Source organism: Hemiscyllium ocellatum, chromosome 8 (genome assembly GCF_020745735.1).
Source record: "Hemiscyllium ocellatum isolate sHemOce1 chromosome 8, sHemOce1.pat.X.cur, whole genome shotgun sequence".
Lineage (NCBI taxonomy): Eukaryota > Metazoa > Chordata > Chondrichthyes > Orectolobiformes > Hemiscylliidae > Hemiscyllium > Hemiscyllium ocellatum.
In genome coordinates, this window is record NC_083408.1 from 32433684 (window position 1) to 32455466 (window position 21783).

The 21783-nt window shown below is 47.8% G+C and overlaps 2 protein-coding genes across 3 annotated transcripts in view; both read right to left on the reverse strand.

Moving 5' to 3' along the window:
• jmjd7 (jumonji domain containing 7) overlaps positions 1-6790 on the reverse strand; it is a 28822-nt gene extending 22032 nt beyond the window's left edge. For both annotated transcript variants that reach the window (XM_060828320.1, XM_060828319.1), the window contains exons 1-5: positions 6727-6790; positions 6023-6176; positions 3092-3345; positions 2387-2443; positions 345-440 (exon numbers count right to left, since the gene is read on the reverse strand). In XM_060828320.1, the coding sequence (XP_060684303.1) occupies positions 345-440; positions 2387-2443; positions 3092-3345; positions 6023-6176; positions 6727-6775 (610 nt within the window). In that variant the 5' untranslated portion in view covers positions 6776-6790. The remainder of the gene's footprint in view (positions 1-344; positions 441-2386; positions 2444-3091; positions 3346-6022; positions 6177-6726) is intronic.
• A 4799-nt stretch (positions 6791-11589) lies between these two features.
• Positions 11590-21783, reverse strand: part of mapkbp1 (mitogen-activated protein kinase binding protein 1) — a 197400-nt gene continuing 187206 nt past the window's right edge. The window contains exons 29-31 of the mRNA XM_060828797.1: positions 19234-20211; positions 17169-17254; positions 11590-16419 (exon numbers count right to left, since the gene is read on the reverse strand). Coding sequence (XP_060684780.1) covers positions 16108-16419; positions 17169-17254; positions 19234-20211 — 1376 coding nt within the window. The 3' untranslated portion in view covers positions 11590-16107. The remainder of the gene's footprint in view (positions 16420-17168; positions 17255-19233; positions 20212-21783) is intronic.

Here is a 21783-nt window from a genome sequence, read left to right on the forward strand (position 1 = left end):
TTTAAAGAGCAAATGGATGACAGCAGATAAGGTAGGAGGCAGTAACTTGAGAATCACTAACAATGTTAGCTAGTACAGGAGTGAGGAAGAGGAGTGCAGTGTTCAAATTACTGGGAATGGTTTAATGTGAATGCACATCTAATCAGTGCTACACTTTCACCAAAGAAAGTTTGAAGAAACAATGAAAACAACTTAATTCCATATCTATTTTCATTTTGCTATTAGTTAGCATGTGACATTTTCAAATGGGAATGCCAATTCATACTGAATAATGAACTGTTCTATCCAATGGTCCAGATAGATTATTCCGAGGGAAGGGACAGTGCTGTGAAAGCCTGACCTACCATACGGGATAAAGGGCCTGTCAGTGGGAGGGAGGAGGATAAAGTGCTTCTTTCCAGAAACCACGCAGTACAGGTTCTCATAGTGATCTTTATGCACTGAAACAAAGTTTAGAAATAAGAGTCAGTAAAATGGCACAAAGGAAATTAGGAAATCCAGTGCAGACACATCAAGCAATGGATATAATCGCAACCAGCACAGACTCCGTCATCATAGAACACACACAGTCAATTATCCACGGTTGATCACTTCCTAATATGTCAATATACATATCCACATGTATCAGTAAAAATCTTCCTTATGATGTGAATCTCCTACTGAGAAACAATAACCTGCATTTATGTACTGCCTCAAACATGGTATAATGTTCCAAAGTGCTCCACAAGAACAATTATTGAACAATATCGGGCACAGACCCACCCCCTCCCGTTAAGGGGATACTAAGATATTTGGCTGACACTTTGTCCAAGTAGTAAGGAATATCCTGAAAGGAGAGAGAAAGGAAGGAGTGGGGAGGAGATTCCAGAGCTGAGGATGGAAAAAGCTGAAGTGACAAGTTTCTCCACTGGTGAGGCAACCAAAGTTCAGGGACTCTCAGGAGGCCACGACTGTACGAGAGGGGTATCTTGAAAAAATGAAGGCGGTTACAAAGGATCAGGAGGGGTGAAGCCATGAAAGGTTTTCAAAACCAGGATGAGAATTTTAGAATTGGACCAGGAGCTAATGCAGATCGGCAACCACCTGGGTGATAGATAAATGGAAGATGTGAATTAGACTACAAGCAGCAGGGGGGTTGGAACAATTCACCTTTACATGGGTTAAAACATGGGAGGCATTGGAATAGTCAAGTCTACAGGTAAAAGTGACATGGATGAACGTTTCAGGAGCAGGTCAGAGATGGGGCAGACTCTGGCATTGTACAGGAGTGTGGTTTTGGTGATGAAGCAAAATAGGAGTTGGAAGTACACTTGGGGAGGCGATGGTGTCATGAAATTATCAGTCAATTGTTAATCCAAAGACCCAGGTAATGTCTGGGGACCCAGTTTTGAATCCCACCACAGCAGATAGTAGAATTTGAATTCAATAAAAATCTGAAATTCAGAGTCTAATGAGACAATGAATCCATTGTCAAAACCCATCTGGCTCATTAATGTTCTTTAGGGAAGGAAACTGCCATCCTTACCTGGTCTGGCCTACAGGTGACTCCAGACCCACAGCAATGTGGCTGACTCTGAACTGCCTTCTAGGCAATTAGAGATGGGCAATAAATGCTGGCCTAGCCAGTGATGCCCTTATCTAGTCAATGAATATAAAAATAAACTTGTAGGGCACATCGGGTTCATCTGCAGATACTTGGCAGAAAGAGGGATAGAGTAAAGGGCTCAGGCATGGAGCTTATAACAGGAACCAAAGACAACGTTTTCCAGAATCAAAGTATCAGAGCATGCCTACAGTGCAGAAAGAGGTCATTCGGACCATCAAGTTTGTACCGACCCTCAAGAGTCACCCTCCTCCGACGCTCCAGAGAAAGCAGCCATGACCCTCGAATTGGTTCAATTGACTGAGCAGCAACATTTGAGAGGTACTGAGACTGATTTACACTTTGTCCATGGGAAGATAATTCATAAAACTGAGCACACCAAGCTCATTACATAATTACACTGTGATGGGTCACCACGGATCAGTGGTTGGGAATGTTATCGCATGTCACGAGGCACTGGGAAACAAAGCAGAAGCCTATTGTGTGTTTATGCTGAGCAAAACGTCAATGCAAGTGTGCAAGCAAAGGGCTAGATGTATGGACAACACTTGCAAATCAAGACCCACAACACTACAATGGAGTTATGTCTCTGGAGATTAAATGATAACTGGAGATAGGTTTACTGTCAGTGTAAAAATATGCCTTGGCTGACTCGGCTTTCTTACAGTAGCTTCTCCCAACAGGCCGCCTTGCTTTCACAGGTCAGTTGACATGACCCCCGCTCCCCTCCTCTTCATTGTCCAAACAGCTCACTTACATGAATAACAAGCTTGAGATACTTACAGGAAGTCACTGCGGTCGACTCCCCCAGCCAGAAATTTACAGCATCAGGCATCTTCCCTAAAACAAAAGGGGAGAAAATAATTGGTCTGATAGCACACCCAGCCGTTAGAGAGTGATCAGCCATCAGCCTATTGACAGAGAACAGCCTGAACCTTCAGGCCTCCATCCTGGTCAAAGCACAAGTCCTTGCTGCTCCATTGACCATGAAACCGGGTCACCGGGACCATTTCCATTTTGCCAGCATTCCCCCAAATGTTGGCCGTCAGAGGGTGGCATCAGCTTATGTTTCTGGGGCCAGAAAAGGAGAGGTGGGTCACATACTCCTGGAGGGGTTCTAACTCCACGAGCCACAGAGGGCTACCTTAGGACACGTGAGTTCTGCAGCAGTCCCCAGCCTGACCCGAGGTCTGGCTGCCGGGAGAGGGGGGCAGATTCCACCTTCACGTCTCAGCGACAGCAACCAATGTATCAGGGACCCACAGTGAAAGTCTCACCATCAGTACTTATAGCACCTAACACCCACAAAGGCTGCATCCATACAGCTGCCATCATTTTAGCAACAAGAGAACACAGCCGGAACAGGTTTGAGAAAAGGAGAGAACTGTAACACGTTATCTCAATGACCGTTGATGTGAGATAATCAGCAGAGTTGCTGATAAGCGACATGCAAGTAAGGTAAGCTGCAGCCCACCACTCCTCACTCACCTAGCGCCTCACTCATCCACGTGATGTGGGGATCTATGTCCTGCAGGAGCTGAGGGAATTCCTCGGTCAGGTTTGAGCACTGCTTCTGCACGTAAAACACACCGCTCGCAGCCCGCTTCCTCTCGATGATGTCCAGGAAGTCATTAAATGGCATTTGCCGTTCCTCAGGCATCACGAACCGACCCTCATACACGGCATCAGCGTAACCATTGGGGGTCACCGCCACGCTCACCCTGTGCTTCCCAACCACCTCTCTGAAGGTGGAACATCCCAATGTTACTACAGCAACCTGCATTTGTATGGCATCTTTGACAAAGCAAAACATTCCAAAGTGCTTAACAAGAGCGATAGCAAGCAGAAGTTACCACTATGTCACCTAATGAGATCTGAGGAGATTTTAATAGGCATCTGCAGGGAGGGTAGAACCAGATGTAGGGACGAAGTTGAGCACTTGACAGCATCAAGCAAGAACTTTCAGAATTTGATTGGAGGTGGATATTCGCAGTTAATGAGATGGCTCAAAAGTGAGCAGCCTTCAAAAATGCAGTAGCAAGAATCCAGAGACAGAACGTCCCTGTTAGGTGAAGGGCAAGACTGCGAGGTGTAGTGGATGCTGGACGACTAAAGAAATTGGGGTTCTGGTCAAGAAAAAGGAGGAAGCATATGTCAGGTATAGACAGCAGCGATCAAGTAAATCCCTAGAGGAGTATAAGGGCAGTAGGACTACACTTAAGAGGAAAACCAGGAGGGAAAAAGCAGGACATGAGGTAGCTCTGGCAAATAGGTTAAGGCAAATCCATAGGGTTTCTATGAATACATCAAGGACAAAAGAGTAACTAGGGACAGAATAGGGCCTCTCAAAGATCAGCAAGAACTCCTATGTGTGGAACCTCAGCAAATCGGTGAGATTCTAAACTAGGGCGGCACAGTGGCACAGTGGTTAGCACTGCTGCCTCACAGCGCCAGGGACCTGGGTTCAATTCCCACCTCAGGCGACTGACTGTGTGGAGTTTGCACGTTCTCCCCGTGTCTGCGTGGGTTTCCTCCGGGTGTTCCGGTTTCCTCCCACAGTCCAAAGATGTGCGGGTCAGGTGAATTGGCCATGCTAAATTGCCCATAGTGTTAGGTTAGGGGTAGGGGTATGGGTGGGTTGCGCTTTGGCGGGTCGGTGTGGACTGGTTGGGCCGAAGGGCCTGTTTCCACACTGTAAGTAATCTAATCTAAAAGTATTTTGCATCATTCTTTACTGTGGAAAAGGATATGTAAGATAGGAAACTTAGAGAAACACATAGCAAAATCTTGAAAGGTATCCATATTACGGAGGAGCCAGTGCTGGATGTCTTAAAATGCTGGTGGATAAATCCCCCAGACTGGATCAGGCATACCCTAGACTTCTGTGGGAAGCTAAGGGAGTGATTGCTGGGCCCCTTACTGAGATATTGTATCATCGATAGTCACTGGTGCTGGAAGACTGGAGGTTGGCTAACGTGGTGCCACTGTTTAAGAAGGGTGGTAAAGACAAGCCAGAGACCTGTAGACCAGTGAGCCTGACATTGGTGGGAAACAAGTTGTTGGAGGCAATCCTGAGGGACAGGATTTGAAAAGGCAAGGACTGATTAGGGATAGTCAATATGGCTTTGTGTGTCTGAAATCATATTTCACTAACTTGATGGAGTTTTCTGAAGAGGTAATGAAGAGGATGGATGAGAGAAGAGTGGTGGAAGTGATCTCTGTGGACTTCAGTAAGACATGTGACAAGGTTCCCCATGGGAGACTGATTAGCAAGGTTAGATCTCATGGAATACAGGGAGAACTAGCCATTTGGATACAGAACTGGCTCAAAGGTAGGAGATAGAGGATTGTTTTTCAGACTGGAGGACTCTGATCAGCGGTGTGCTGCAAGGAATGGTGCTGGATCCACTGATTTTTGTCATTTTATATAAATGATTTGGATGTGCACATAGGATGTATGGCTACTATGTTTGCAGATGACACCAAAATCTTTGGTGTACTGGGGACAACAAAGAAAGTTACCTCAGAGTACAACGAGACCTCCTGGGCTGAAGAGTGGCAGATGGAGTTTAATCTAGAGAAATGTTCAGTGCTAGATTTTGGTAAGGCAAATCATAGCAGGACTTATACACTTAATGGTAAGATCCTGGGGAATGTTGTCAAACAGAGACCTTGGAGTGCAGGTTCATAATTCCTTGAAAGTGGAGTCACCGGTAGCTAGGATAGTGAAGAAGGCATTTGGTATGCTTTCCTTTATTGGTCAGTGCATTGAGTATAGGAGTAGGGATGTCATGTTGCAGCTGTACAGGACATTGGTTCGGCCAATTTTGGAATACTGCATTCAATTCTGCTCTCCATGCTACAGGCAAGATGTTTTTAATTGAAAAAAAAACATTTACAAGGATGTTGCCAGGATTGGTGGGATGACCTGTAGGGACCTGGATACCTGGAGCTGTGAGGCAACAGTGCTTACCACTGAGCCGCCAATGCTGGTGATCGTGGGTTTGGACTAAGGAGACTTGGTGAGTTTTTGCAGTGCATCTTGTAGATGGTGCACGCTGCTGCTACTGAACAGCAGTGGATGGGGCCCAATGCTTTGTTCGGGACAATGTTCTCAACCCAGGCGAGTGGAGAAAAGGAAAACAAATACCTTGTGTCATTTGAACCAAATATGAACCAATTTGTAGAACTTGAGGAAAGAAGAAACAACCTCTCAACCACACCTCCCTCAACCCCTTGCCTGAAGACCAAGGATGCATAAAGAGTGTCCTTGGTTCATATTGGGCAGGGCTTACCTGCAATCACAAAATAGTGGTTGAGGCTGCAAGTCAAAATGAAATGGCCCAGAGAAGAATTAATGGACAAGAAAAATTGAGGAAAAAGCAAAGGATAAGAACTAATGAAGGGTCAAAAGCATACCTCAGGTAGGGGGCTGTCCATTTGGAGACAGCTGGCCAGTGACTGATAGCATTTCTCAGGATGAAGGGCTTGTTGGGACACAACCAGTTTCGTTGGAATTCCAGTGGTGTGGGGGGCTGGTCGAGGTACGGTACGGAGTCATTCAAATACAGCTCTGCAAATAAATTACAGGTGGTACCCTCAGCACAGCAGCCACACATGTACAGCAAACAGCACTGATGGGCCTAGGTGGTGGCCGGTTAATCAGATAATCGAGAGGCATGCATAACCCAGGAAATCCTGACCAAGCCAAGCTTCAAAACAGCAACATCCCTCAAAAATATCTATGTAAATCCATTGACACACCTTTTAAAATTAATGTAAAACACACAGTAGTAGAAATGTAAGGTAGGAGTTATACACAGCATTGCTATGCTTTATTGAGGTTTATAAAATTATGAGGGGCATGAATAGGATAAATAGTCAAAGTCTTTTCCCTGGGATGGGGGAGTCCAGAACTAGAGGGCATAGGTGTGGGGGTGGGGGAGGAGGGAGTGGGGGGGAAATGGGGGAGGGAGGGGTGGGAGTGGGGAGGGGGGGAGAGAGGTGGGGGAGGGAGGGGTGCGCTGGACGGTGTTCGAGACCCAGACGGGATTGATAAGGAGCTGCCTGATTGAACGCTGCAGAAATGAAACAGTAACAGGACCCAGAGCGGCCTCACTCACCCCGGGCCTCATGCGCTACTCGCCACAGACTTTCCCGAATAACCTGCATCTCCCACCGGCCACACGAGCATAGCCACCCCCTCACAGCGCCCCCCGGGGGCCGGGAGGACTCATAGCCACCCCTTCACAGCGCCCCCCGAGGGCGGGAGGACTCACAGCCACTCCCTCACAGCGCCTCCCGAGGGCCGGGAGGACTCGCAGCCACTCCCTCACACCCACCCCCTCACAGCGCCCCCCGAGGGCAGGGAGGACTCATAGCCTCCCCGTCACTGCGCCCCCCGAGGGCCGGGAGGACTCATAGCCACCCCTTCACAGCGCCCCCCGAGGGCGGGAGGACTCACAGCCACTCCCTCACAGCGCCTCCCGAGGGCCGGGAGGACTCGCAGCCACTCCCTCACACCCACCCCCTCACAGCGCCCCCCGAGGGCAGGGAGGACTCATAGCCTCTCCGTCACTGCGCCCCCCGAGGGCCGGGAGGACTCACAGCCATTTCCTCACAGCGCCCCCCGAGGGCCGGGAGGACTCACGGCCACTCCCTCACAGCGACCCCCGGGGGCCGGGAGGACTCACAGCCACCGACTCACAGCGCCCCCCGAGGGCCGGGAGGACTCACAGCCACCCCCTCACAGCGCCCCCCGGGGGCCGGGAGGACTCAAAGCCACCCCCTCACAGCGCCCCCCGGGGGCCGGGAGGACTTGCACATGGCGAATGTTTTCACTTGTATCTGAAAACAAAGATCAAAATTCAAATAAATTTGAACATTTCAAAGATCAAGGCAGGTCTGATTCATCTGCACACTTTATCACAATGGGGAAATGGCAGGTAATTGGCACTTGGTACCAGAGTCAGTGCAGGATGATGGGCTGAATGGCCTCCTGCAGCTGAACAGTTTGTGTGATTCTGTAATTAACTGGGTCCTTATTGTAGTTTCAGGAGGAGGTGCCCCCTATATCCTGACATCCCTCCACATGGCCTCTCCACACAAGGGTGCTCAGATGGCCCTAGAGTCTCCAGACATTTATGTCTTTTATTATTGAGGGGGCATTAATATAAATAGCAGGCGGGAGAAAAATAAATGATTGTTTACACCGGCCGACCATGAACGGGTTGATTTGCTGTCGGGTTGGCGTGGTGCTGAGGTTCTCAGCAAACTAAGGAGCTTCGTCAACGTGTAGCAATGTCAATGTCGTTAGGGTAGCTCACAGCACCAGGGACCCAGGTTCGATTCCAGCCTCGGGCGACTGACTGTGTGGAGTTTGCACGTTCCCCCCATGTCTGCATGGGGGTGCTCCGGTTTCCTCCCACAGTCCAAAAGATGTGCGGGTCGGGTGAATTGGCCACGCTAAATTGTTCATCGTGTGCAGGGGTGGGTCTGGATGGGATGATCTTGGTGTGGACTCAATGGGCCAAATGGCCTGCCTCCACACTGTAGGGATTTTATGATTAGCTGCTATGTTAGCATTCCCAAACTCCCACACAAGTTATGACAGACCTCATTCCCAGGGATCACCTCATCCCACATTCACAGGCTTTATTATTGTACCCAGTGATGGCTGGACCCCGATCAGTAAGAGGCTAGTGAAACTTTGGGAGTCACCAGATTCATCCCCGCCTGGGTCCTCTCCCTCCTCCGACCAGATCTTTCAGTCGTAGCCTCTCTGCAAATACACCAGGACGTTCAGTGGGGGAGCTGTTCAACGCTGACTAATACTTGGTAGAAATCCACATTTGCTAGGCCTGAGTGCCCTCTTACCTCCATTTCCCGACCTGGCGTTTGGGCAGAATATCTTGGCTCTGGTCTATTTTAGGGTCTATAGGGAGCAGGCGACTAACAGGATCTGTTTAAAATCATAGAATCAAACAGTGCAGAAGAGGCTCTTCGGCCCATCGAGTCTGCACCGCCACATGAGAAACACCTGACCTTCAACCTAAACCAAGATTGATCCAAGATGGCGGCAGAGTAGGGCTCCTCCCCAGAGCCCGTTCACTCCAATCGCTTTTCCTTCTTTACTTCCTTCTCTTCTTGCTTTACTCCTTCTTTCTTTTGGTTCCTTGGTCTTTGGGGGTCAGTCGTGGAGACGGTCGGCCGTGAGGTCAGTCGTGGTCAGCGGGCTTCCACAGCAAGATGCCTAGTCCAGTAATGGAGCATGGCAATGGCTGGGGCCAGGATGGCGGCCTAGTGAGCACAGGCAGGTCTCAGCCCAGCGCAAAGGGAGAGCGATCCCTCTTGGGGAAAGCCCAGTTTGGAGGGTCTGCAGGCCCAGGGTTTAAAAAAAGACCATTCCTGATGAATTGGGCTTTTCCCCGAAATGTCGATTCTGCTGCTCCTCGGATGCTGCCTGACCTGCTGTGCTTTTCCAGCACCACACTCTCGACTCTAATCTCCAGCATCTGCAGTCCTCACTTTCGCCTTAAGAAATGACAGTAAGATTTGACTTTTCAACTTACTTTCGCTTTTACGAAAAACAGGAACATTTTTCCCATATAAACCATGCATCTTCGCTTTACACCATTTCCGGCTTGGGAAAGATTTCCCAGGAACGCTCTACTTTCGGATAATAGAGGATACCTGTAATTCTTTATTTTTTTCCTCTTATATACCAAGCAGACTGTAGTGCAGAACTGTTTAATTTGTTTCTTTATTATTCTGCTAAGCTTTTGTACCGAGGTATTTGTTACCTAAGGTGGCGCCGTGTGTGGTGAGATTGGACACTTTTCACTGTACTCCTGTACCCTGTACTTGAGTACCTGTGACAATAAAGTCAAAACCTAAATCTCATCCCATTTACCAGCACTTGGCCAAAGCCTTGAACACTCTGATGTGCCAAGTGCTCATCCACCTTTCAAAGGATGTGTAGCAATTTGTCTCTGTCCCCCTCCCAGGTAGTGCAGACCATCACTACCCTCTGGGTACCAAGGGTCACCCTCACTTGCTCCCCAAAATCTCCCGCCCCCTCACCTCGAACCTGTGTCCCCTCATGACACACCCTTTAAGTATGGGGAACAGCTGCTCCATATCCACTCCGTCTACGCCCCCTCTTATAATCTTGTACACCTCAGTCGGATCCCCTCTTCAGTCTTCCCTGCTTCAAAGAAAATATCCAACCTTTCCGGATACCTTAAATTTTCCATCCTAGGCAGCATTCTGGCAAATCTCCCCTGCCCCCCCCCCTCTAGTGTGATCACATCCTTCTTGAGATGTGGTGACCAGAACTGCTCTAGCTGTGGTTCCACCAACCAGTTCTGTACAACATCAACATGACTTCCCCGCTTTTAGTCAATATTCCCATCACCAGGGAACCAGTAACAAGCAAAACCTGATAGGGGCAATGCTTACATAGCGTGGCAACGCTCAATCAGCGTGGAAACAGACCCTTCGGCCCAACTCTTCCAGGTTTCCTCGACTGAACTAGTCCCACTTGCCTGCATTTGGCCCATACCCCTTTCCTGTCCATGTACCTGTGCAGGTGTCGTAAATATACCAGCCTTTACCACCTCCTCTGGCAGCTCATTCCATACACCTACCACCCTCTGTGTGAGAAAGTTGCCCCGCAGGTCCCTTTTTAACTCTTTCCCCTCTCACCTTAAACCAACGTCTTACTACGACCTTGAGGTGCTCGGATATTTCTCAGTTCAAGACTGGGAAGAGAATCAGAATTCAGATCTATAGTCAGACCCAGTGCTTCCCTCAAAGCCCTAACCTCAGCTGGTGACAGGAGTCTGTGGGATTAATGACTGCACACAGCTTTGCTTTGTTGTACAAGATAGAGGCGGGGTGGTCTTACAAACATGCTGTCTCAACAAGGCCTAAAGTTACCAGGGAAACCAGTCTCACAATTGGTCTCCCAGCACGTATCAAGGTCACTAATCCTACTGGCAGGAACTGTGAAGATCATTGGTTCTTGCTGACTCATTTTCCACAGGTGTATTTTTATATATGGCTGTATGAGGCAGCGTCTCAGGGCAGGCAATGCTTCTTCTTCCGTGGAATCCCTACAGCAGGCCATTCAGCCCATCGTGTCCGCACCGACCCTCCGAAAGGCACCCCACCCAGACCCACCCCCTATCCCTGCATTTCCTATGGCTAACCCACCCAACTTGCACATCCCTGAATGCAATGGGGCAATTTAGTGTGGCCAGTTTACCCTAACCTGCACACCTTTGGGACTGTGGGAGGAAACCGGAGCAAACCCACACAGACACGGGGAGAATGTGCAAACGCCACACAGACAGTTGCCTGAGCTTGGAATTGAACCCAGGTCCCTGACGCTGTGAGGCAGCAGCAGTGCTAACCACTGGGCCACCATCTTCCATCAAAATAATTCTCTCACAGCACCCCTTGCATTCTCGTTCTGCCCTCAATCTTGCATTCTCGGTGTCTTGTCCCAATATACTTTCTGCTTCTTTTATTGGCAGCCTGTATCAATCCCTTGCTTGTATCTCCTATCTTCACTGAGCCTGTACGCTGTCACTTTCCATTCATGAGTTTGTAACTCATTGCCTTGGCTTCTTATATTTTCTGGCCAGCTGCCAGGCATACACACACACGCGACCACTGTCGACCAGGCTTGTTTTTAATTTCAATGCTGGCTTTCTGAATCTCCCTGGGAAGTCTATCAGAATGAGACTCGTCATCCCATCGCTGTCTTCCACAATTCCTAATACAAGGCCCAGTATGGAGCGAGTGCAGGTTCATGGCCAAAGAAGGACTGTAATTTGAAACTTTTACCTCTATTTGTTGTTTGCTACTTTTATGCTGAGAAGGACTGCAATGTTGAGGTGTTATCATCAAACAGAAACAGCACTCAAACGTGAAGATCCCATCACTGTTACACTCACTTTGACAGGAGCGGTCTCCAAGATTTCTCTCCCAAACATTGGGGCTTTTATTGCAAATATTTAAGATGTGACCAACATATTGTACAAACACTATGGCAAAAAACAGATAAAAACAGTCACTTACATCACACAGGGAGAAAAGAAATGTTCACAGCGACCAGCTTAAAAATTAGTTCCATAGCCCATTAGAGGGATAAAGACTGTACTTCCATTATAAAATACACTGGAATTAATCTTCACTGACAATGGTTTGAAGAGAGTTTAAAAAGTCTCCAAAATGACCTTCAGCATGCACCACTGATCTGCATCATCGCAATGTACCATGCAAAGTACCTTCATGCACATACTAGACCCCAATGTCCCAATATTCTTGCCGCGTTTGCAGGTAGAAATCTTTTTCGTTCTTCACATTTAAAATACTCATAAAAATTTGGATGGTCCCTAGCAAACCAAAGTCACGTCTTTGAACGGGGGGGGTGGGGGGGCGCGTTGTTAGAAAAATGTACAAATAAAGCCCCCATGAAGGCAGCGGGTCCTGAAGGCTGGAAGCTTGCTCTGAGAGAGAGGTTGGCCTTACTCCCTACACCAGAGGAAGGGATACGCCAACTCCTACTGGCAGAGTGTGCCCACGTTGCCAGCAACTCGGGGAGTAAACTAGCCACCCTCACTCCTCTTGGAGGTCAGCTCAGACTTGCATTTCACAAGCCTCCCACAGTAAGCTGACCCCACGCCTACCTTCTGTTGTGTCCTCGTGTTTCGTGGCACTGGATAGTGGCGCTGGACGGGGAAGGAGATGAGGGGGAGAGGAGTGGAGACAATTTCCACACAGCTGAACATGGCCCTGCCTAAATGGTCAGCGTGCAACACCACTCTTCGGCGGGCAGAAGTCTGTCCTCCACCCCCCCCCCCCCCCCCCACCCTGCTCAGGGAAACCCAAGGCCAATCGCATGTTCTCAGCCTAGTTCACCCTTGCCTGACTGCACTCTGAGATCAGGACTCAAACCTGCCCACTTCCCGAAATCTCTGGCGCATCACCACGCTATGGGACCCATCCAGTGAACAGAAGTAGAGTAATTCTATTTGTCACAGGTGCGAGAGCATGCAATTGCTAATCGTGGCCTTCTGTACAAAGTCTCCATATTCTGCAAAAAATTTGAAAAAGTCGTTTTAAAAAAAGGTTTCTCTCCTACCAAAAAAAAGAGAACGGCTGTCTCATTTCCCTTTTCAAACTCCAGTCAATGATGCACAAGTGAGAAATGACGATAGTCTAACACCCTTGGCAGACAGTTCTACTCACTCACTGAATGAAAAATCCCCACCGTCCAGACCTAAACCTAGTGTCTGAGCAGAACAGACAGTGGTTGGAGGAAACGCTTTCCCAAACAGCACTAAACTTTCTAACGCTCTCCACTTCATTGGTGTGATGTATTGGTATGAAGCATGGCTGCTTCTTGTGTCATATGGAATACTCAGCTAAGCATCAGGATAGGTCTCACAAATAGGGTTTCACTATCCCCAATATCCACGGTGATGAACGGCAATGGGGATACAATAAAGGGCACTTGGACATGGGAGATAGTGGGAGACCCTCAGAATATTTCAGTTACAGGATTCCTACCCAAGTTTTGGATAATTGTCAATGTTTGGTAAAAGTTTTCAAGGAGTTCAGGGGAGGCTATGGCCTGAATTTGTGAATTCTTATCTTGAATTCCAGTTCCAGCCCGGTGTTTATGAGTTCATGTCTGGTATTTGAATTTGTGCCCATTGTTTGTGAGTTCCATCCAGTGAGTGTAAGAAACCCTGTTCATTGCGTGGGAGTTCCTGTCCAGTGTGTGAGAGAATTCCCGTCCTCTGTCTGTATGTGTGTGTGTGTGTGAGACAGAGTTCCTGTCCAGTGTGACTTTCTGTTCTGTCCTGTGTGTGTGTGTAAGTGTGAGAGAGAGGCAGAGTTTCTGTCCTGTGTGTGTGTGAGAAACAGAGTTCCTGTCTAGTGTGTGATTCTGTCCAGTGAGTGTGTGTGTGTTTGTTCCTGTCCAGTGTGTGATTCTGTCCAGTGAGTGTGTGTGTGTTTGTTCCTGTCCAGTGTGTGATTCTGTCCAGTGAGTGTGTGTGTATGTGTTCCTGTCCAGTATGTGTGTGCGTGTGTGTTCCTGTCCAGTGTGTGTGTGAGAGATAGAGTTCCTGTCCAGTGTGTGTGTGTGTGTTCCTGTCCAGTATGTGCGTGCGTGAGTGTGTGTGTGTTCCTGTCCAGTGTGTGTGTGTGAGAGATAGAGTTCCTGTCCAGTGTGTGTGTGCGAGTGTGTGTGTAAATTCCCGTCCAATGTTATTGTACAAAGTTTGGAATGTCAACTCAGACACTGGAGAATTCTCACAACATGTGGGGGGATTCTGACTTTCCTTGGGTGTGGTTTCATTGACATATGGAACCAGCTGAATGAATTCTGCGTTTGGCTGTCAGCACTGGCTTAACAATTACATCCAACCTGAAAGAACTGATTCAAACAGTGTTACAGGGTTTGCAGTGACCTTATTGCAGCAAGCCAACACACGTCCACCACGACACAACACCAATGGGTTTCCATTCTGCTGCTTTATCCAATGAGGCATTAAACCTCCCTTCTGCCTCGCATTGTGTTCACACTGCTCAACTTTCTTGTCCTGTACAGAAACGTATATTTGTGAAGGTAGGTAAAGGCCTATCATCATTAGACTATCAATCCAGAGACTTGGGTGATGTCTGGGGACCTGGATCTGATTCCTGCCATGGCAGATGGTGGAATGTGAATTTAATAGGAGTCTGGGAATAAGAGTCTAATGAAGACCACAAAACCACTTCTGATTGTCAGGAGGGAATTAAACCCCATCTGGTTCACTAATGCCCTTCAGGGAAGGAAATCTGTCATCCTTCCCTAGTCTGGCCTATTGTGACTCCAGACCCACAGCAATGTGGTTGACTCTTAACTGCCCCCTGGGCAATTAGGGATGGCCAGCACTGATAAGGGAATAAAGAAGAAAGGTGAATCAGAATGAGGGTGGGGTGGGGGAATGGCTGAGGGAGGGTCTGGGGGAAAGGTTGAGCATTTCTGAGGAGGGCGTTCTGACTGAGGTGGAGCGAGTTGGGGGCGGGCGGTGGGGATCCATCGAGGGGGAGACGACTATTCGCTCATACAGGACAAACAGCAAAAAGGGGCTCCGCAGCCACTTATTCAGCGGGAGGACATCGTTTCCCATTTGTCACAGCTGTATCTCCCCCCCCTCCCCACACTCTCCTCAAAGTGGGCGGCACGGTGGCACAGTGGTTAGCACTGCTGCCTCACAGCGCCAGAGACCTGGGTTCAATTCCCGCCACAGGCGACTGACTGTGTGGAGTTTGCACGTTCTCCTCGTGTCTGCGTGGGTTTCCTCTGGGTGCTCCGGTTTCCTCCCACAGTCCAAAGATGTGCGGGTCAGGTGAATTGGCCATGCTAAATTGCCCATAGTGTTAGGTAAGGAGTAAATGTAGGGGTATGGGTGGGTTGCGCTTTGGCGGGTCGGTGTGGACTTGTTGGGCCGAAGGGCCTGTTTCCACACTGTAAGTAATCTAAAATAAACACATTTTGTTTTGTAAGACAATATTCCTAAATGTTATATCTCTCCAGTTTCCCAAACAGAGGAAAATGGAGGAATTTGTGGTCCAATCAATAGGGAAAGCACACAGTATTGCACATTGTGATGGGTACGCATAGTGCAAAGTGGGCTGTGACACCACCTTCGTCCCTTAAAGGGACCGACCTTCGTCCCTAAGGCTCAGTTCCAAAAAATGTCAGTATCTGTGTTGCTCCATTGCAGGGGTTTAGTTTCACAAACAGGATGATCTGCTCATGGTCACTGTACCGGACAGATTCAGACCCTAACTGGGTGGAGCCTGCGTCACATCCGGTTGGAGAAGGGAAGTGACAGGGAGTCAAAGAATAAGAGGAAATATAGAGAACGCAAGGTACTGAGTGAGAGGACCCGGCAACAGGGTTTGGGAGGCGAACCCTGAACAGGGGAGACATGGCTTCTACCTTCCTGCAGTACAATCTATCGGGCCAAAGAAATGACACGTTTGTTTCCCCCGCATGTCTGTCGTCCTGAGGAGCTTGTGCACCCCACCGCTCCGCTCCACGTTCCCCGTCCCGTGGTCCACCAGCACTCCCACGCTGCCCAGCCAATACCCCAGCCTGTCGCTCGCCAGGTTCAACAGACGAGGCTTCCACTGACCACTTCAGAAGCGGAGGTGGCCACCCTGAACAGGCACTGCAGTAAAATGGCAAGATCCCCACTGACTCGACCTGACAGCCTTGTATTACAGGCGGAGGAAAATTCGGGGTTAACAAAGGTATCCCACAGTCAATGACCCAATCAAACTTAACCCATCCCAGGTTAAATATGAGGTGAGTTGAGGTCAACTCGGTAGTGTTGTACGATTTTCATTTCTCCCGGCCCAGTGGGTCTTTTTTAAAAATGGTTCTCAGTGCAGGGGGACAGCAAGCCCCACAAATACATTGGCCGCTGTAATATTCACAGTCCCGCACTGCCCTTTCCTCCAGGCTGCTTATGATCCATCCTTCGCTCCACAGCCTGGAGTAAACGTTCGGAATACTGCTCAAGTAAGGCCAGGGTCTTTTCATCCTCTAAGGAGTCGCCCTTCGCCGGGGGGCTACCCACCGGGCAAGCGGCACAGGCCGCCTGGCCTGGCCCCTGGGGAGGTGAGCCAGGCTGTCGTCCTGGCTGTTGGAGACAGTCCAATTCTTTCCTTACAAAAGAAAATGCCTCTGAGAGAATGGCAGTCATTTGGTCGTTCTCGTCTGACGAGACTTTGTTATCAGCGACCTGAAAGACAGATTAGATTAGATTACTTACAGTGTGGAAACAGGCCCTTCGGCCCAACAAGTCCACACCGACCCAGACCCGTTTCCCCTAACACTACAGGCAATTGAGCATGGCCAATTCACCTGGCCTGCACATCTTTAGACTGTGGGAGGAAACCGGAGCAAACCCACGCAGACACGGGGAGAATGTACAAACTCCACACCGATAGTTGCCCGAGGCGGGAATTGAACCCAGGTCTCTGGCGCTGTGAGGCAGCAGTGCTAACCACTGTGCCACCTGAGGATGGGAAGTAATTATAGAAATAATAATAGAGAAAATAAATAATAATCATTATTATATAAATAAATAAATAATAAACTACTGTCAGGGCAGACTCAAATATTTAGTAAATGTCTTTGGATTTCTTAATTCCCTATGATCATTTATCCTGTTCCTCTCCTTTTTATATAGTTCTAACAATCTGTTTCTAAAGTCCTAAATTTACTCACATTTCTATTTCTTTTTCCCCTTTCATTAACTTGTTGATCTTTGGTGATTTCCAAAATACTCCCGATCCTCAGGCTTACTTCCATTCTTCGCAACTTTATGAGCCTCTTACTTTAACCTAATGCTACCGCTGAACCTCCTTCGTAAGCCACGGATGGAACTTTCTCAGTAAGGTTTTGTTTTTTGACGGCTTCATGTGCAACTGACTCCCCCTCCCACCCAGATCCATGTTTGACACTGTTAATGATGCTAGCAACACTCACTGTCCGGTAAAGAGTCAGGGCTCTCTCGAAGCAGCTCTGCAGCTCCTTTGCCAGGAGTTTACAGCTCTGAACACTGACAGAAGGACCTATCAAAAAAAGAAAATAGGAAGAGAATTAAAGTTAACCACCAATATATATTAACAATGCAAGTGTTCCAAGGTACCTGTTCCTCCTACTCTGTCTCTTTTCTTAAAAAATTCACTCATAGGACATGGACATAGGGCATTTGCTCGTCCCTAGTTGCCCTTGAGAAGGTGGTGGTGACCTGTCTTCTTGAACCGCTGCAGTCCATGTGCTGCGGGTTGACCCACACTGCACTAGGAGGGAATTCCAAGATATCAGTGACAGTGAAGGAATGGCAATATATTTCCAAGTCAGGATGGTGATGAGTGGCTTGGAGTGGAATTTGAAGGTGGTGGTGTTCCCATTTATCTGCTGCCCTTATCCTTCCAAATGGAAGTGGTCATGGGTTTGGAAGGTGCTGTCTGAGGATCTTGGGTGAATTTCGGCAGTAGAGAGAACACACTGCCGCTGCTGAGCGTCGGTGGTGGAGGGAGGGGATGCTCGTGGATGTGGTGTTAATCAAGTGGGCTGCTTTGTCCTGGATGGTGTCAAGCTTCTTGAGCGTTATTGGAGCTGCACCCATCCAGGCAGGTGGGGAGTATTCCATTACATTCCTGACTCTGTCTTGTAGATGGTGGACAGACTCTGGAGAGTCAGGATATGCTGCAATATTCCTGGCCTCTTACGTGCTTTTTGTAGCCATTATGTTTATGTGGCAAGTCCAGTTGAGTTTCTGGTCAATGGTAACCTCCAGGGCATTGATAATGGTAGATTCAGAGATGATAATACCATTGAATGTCAAGGGGCGGCGATTAGACTGTCTCTTATTGGAGATGGTTATTGTCTGACATTTGTGTGGTGTTAATGTTACTTACCACTTGTCAGCTCAAGCCTGGATATTGTCCAGATTTTGTTGTATTTCAACAGGGACTGCTTCAGTATCTGAGGAGTCGTGAATGGTGCTGAACATTGTGCAGTCATTGGCGAACATCCCCAAGTCTGACCTTATGATGAGGGGAAGGTCATTGATGAAGCAGCTGAAGATGGTTGGACCTAGGATACTACCCTGAGGAACTCCTGCAGAGATGTCCTGGAGCTGAGATGACTGACCTCAACAATCATGACCATCTTCCTCCTAAACAGTTTCACACCATGAGTCACTGGGTCTTGGGCATTTTCAATTCTCTAAAATGGTAAAGGAGTGTAAAACCCAGCAAGTAATAAATGTTCAGAGAGAGAGAAGTGAACACTTCAGTGACTCCTATAAATGTCAAAACCTTAGTTAGTCCTAATAAAGGATCCACAATGCTTCATACTTGGTGTGACTGATATAGCACGTATATACATTACATGTCGAGTGGTGGGGAATGGTACCTCAATGAGAGGATCCGGTTTCAGCCCTGAGTGCCACTCAAGGTGAGCTCTGCGCTTGAAACCAAATTCCACTGGGGAGCAGGGGCAGGTTCGAGGGGAGGGAGAGTCGGGCAGGAACTGTTCTTAGAAAACTACCTGCGTCCAGTGACACAGAGGAAGACCGGTAAGGATGAGAGATTAAAGAATGCACACACTTCCCCACTATCTGAACAGAGTTACAAGATTGCAAAGTCAGAATCACAGAATTGGTATGGGGCATAATGAGACCCTTCGGCCCATTGTGCCTGCACGGGTTCCACTCCCCACCTCCTGCCTTCCCTCATAGCCCCGCACCTTATTTCTATCCAAATCATCCAATGTCCCCTTGAGTGCCTCAGTTGAAGCTGCCTCCACTTGATTTCCAGACAGTGCGTTCCAGGCCCTAACTACCCGCTGTGTGAAAGTATTTTCTTCTCTCACAACAGCTTTTGCTTTGTCTGCACGTCACTTTAAAGCTGTGCCTTCTTGTTCTTTTTCTAATAATGGAAAGACAAAGGATAATATATACCAGTCCAAGGCCAGGAACGTAAAGCCTGGTCTGCAATAGCCATTGATCAAATGAAGATGTGGCACCATGTAAAATTCATACCTGGTCCCTTTGCTGTAGTCTTGGGAAAGACGGAAGGAAGTGTTGCTGGTGTAGAAACAGTTACCGTTTGGCCATTTGATATTGGAATGTTGGGTAAATAGTCCAAGGCTTCGGTAACAAGTCTGGTACCTCTGAACTCAGAGTTAGCATGAGGCCAGGCAGAAGACACTTGCTGACAGGGAGATAGAACAGCTGTCCCTATCTGTGACTCCTGGTGGCACTGTCCTTGTGTCTGGTGTTCTGGTAGAGCAGGGGTCTCCTGTCTGGGCATGGAAACAGTATCGCCCTTTTTCTCTTGGCTGTCCCTATGGCCATCGCCACAGGAATGCCTCCATTTTGTTCCTCCATTGGCTGAAACAGGCGACTTGGAGGGTTCAGTCTCACAGCAAGACTTCACCTTGACCGAAGGCGAGAAGGAAGTCAAAGAGGGTCTGTCCGGCAGTGGCTTGGGAAGATCGAGGAACAGGTTCGCCCGAGTGCCAAGGCTCAGTTTAGCCTGAGAGCCATTGGCAGAAGAAACTGTCAAACCTGCTGATGGCTGCAAGACTGGCTTGGAGCTGGCAGTCTCCTTCCAGTTCTGTTTGGTCATCTCCTGTTTGTGAGAGATTTCGTTCACGACATCCACAGTCACCAGGGGTGAAGTCCTGGGCGACATTTCCAAACACTGCCCACTCACATACTTTTCAGTGATTGACTGATCCTCGCCACTCTCAGTGAAGTTCAGGCTGTCCCCCATTGAAACGCTGCGTGACATTTTGGCCATTGAACTGGTGGTTGGGTTCATGTAGGATTTTTGTTTGGTGCACTTTCCCTGAGGGCTATCCTTCGCCAGCGACAATGCTGGGCCATCCGCTTTACTGGGGACTAAGGGCAAAGTTCGCCGTTGGTTGACCCTGGAATCTTTCTCAGTTCCAGTCAATGAGTGAGAGTGCAGCTTCTCGGATGAGGTTACATTAGACGCCGTATCCATTGGGTAAACTAAGTAGGACAAACGCAAAGAAAATTACAAAAACAAAATCAGAAGAAACTAAAAGGATTCGACATTGAACCATTCTTATTACCAGATTATTCCCATCATGTTAAGGGCTTAACTGTAGCTCGCTCCACTCATGGATGAACTGCGGTCTCCCAGTCACATTAAAAAGTTTTCAGTTGAGCAGTCTCAATATTGCGGAGTCCTTATCAGTACAAATTCCTCATCAGTCAAGTTTCAGCACGAGGCCAGGAGCTTGAATTCAGGGAATCCGCCATCAACGTGGGGCTCCCAATATCGAGGGATTCTGATCATTATAAGATCCTCAAGATTTAGAGATCATCATCAGCATGGGATCTACTGAGGGATCCTCATCAGTATGGAATCCGCAAAATTGAGAGATCATCATCAGTATGGACTCTCAGTATTGAGGAATCCTCATTAGTATGGGATTCTCAATATTAGGGGATCCTCATTCATATGGGATCCTCATCTTTTACTGGATCCTCAGTGTTGAGAGATCATCATCAGTAATGTATCCTCAATATTGAAGGACCATCATCAGTACGGGATTCTCAATATTAAGGGATCCTCATTAGTACGGGATCCTCATCTTTCCAGGATCCTCAATATCGAGAGATCACCATCAGCCTGGGATCCTCAATATAGAGACATTCTCATCTGTATGGGTACTTCAATGTCAAGGGAACCTCATCAGTATGGGTTATCAACATTTAACATGGTCTGAAGAAATGCCCAAGACCTAATAAAATGTGGGAACAGGAAATGGAAATATTAAGTGAGTTAATTGGATATGAATTGGTTGTGCAGATATGGGGACCTAGTAATCAGGGCATTGTGGGTGTTTAACAGAGTGTGACTAACTGAAATAAAGCTCTTACTGGAAGTGTTGGCGCAAATTCTGTTATAATACAGTTATCCTGTAGGGTATACCATGAGGAGCAGAGGATAGTTGAGTCAGAATGTGAAGTTTGAGGCTGCATTCTGAAAACGAGCCTCGTGAAGAATGAAGTCACCGTGTGGGTTACTTATTAATGACAGTGGACACATGGAATGGCCTCAGCTCATTCAGTACAGCACAGAAGCAAGATGGGAAACAACGATTTTATATTGGAGTTGATTATTTAAATGTGGATGAAGGTTTGGACAGATTGTTTACCATCAGAGATAAAATTGATCAAAAAGGTGAATTACTGATTGTTTATGAGGCGTGGTCAGATTGTGACAAATTTTGAAAGACTGGGAGCAGTACCTTAGAAGACAACATAATGAAATTCAGAAGGTTGTATGCAAGACAACAGAAATTTCATTTGGAAATTCCCAATTTATGCTGAGCAGTTAAGTTATTGGACTGTCCCAAACTATGGCCAGACTCCTAGCTTTGATGAGAGTTAAATTAGTGGATAAATATACACTGCTAGAACAACTTTCAAAGCATTAAAAGGTTTCCTGGGAAGTATTCCTTACATAAAGCAGGCAATTGGCAATGACAGAAAACAGAGGACACCATGATAACAGTATGAAAGGAGAACTGTAATTTAAAGAAATGAGGACAG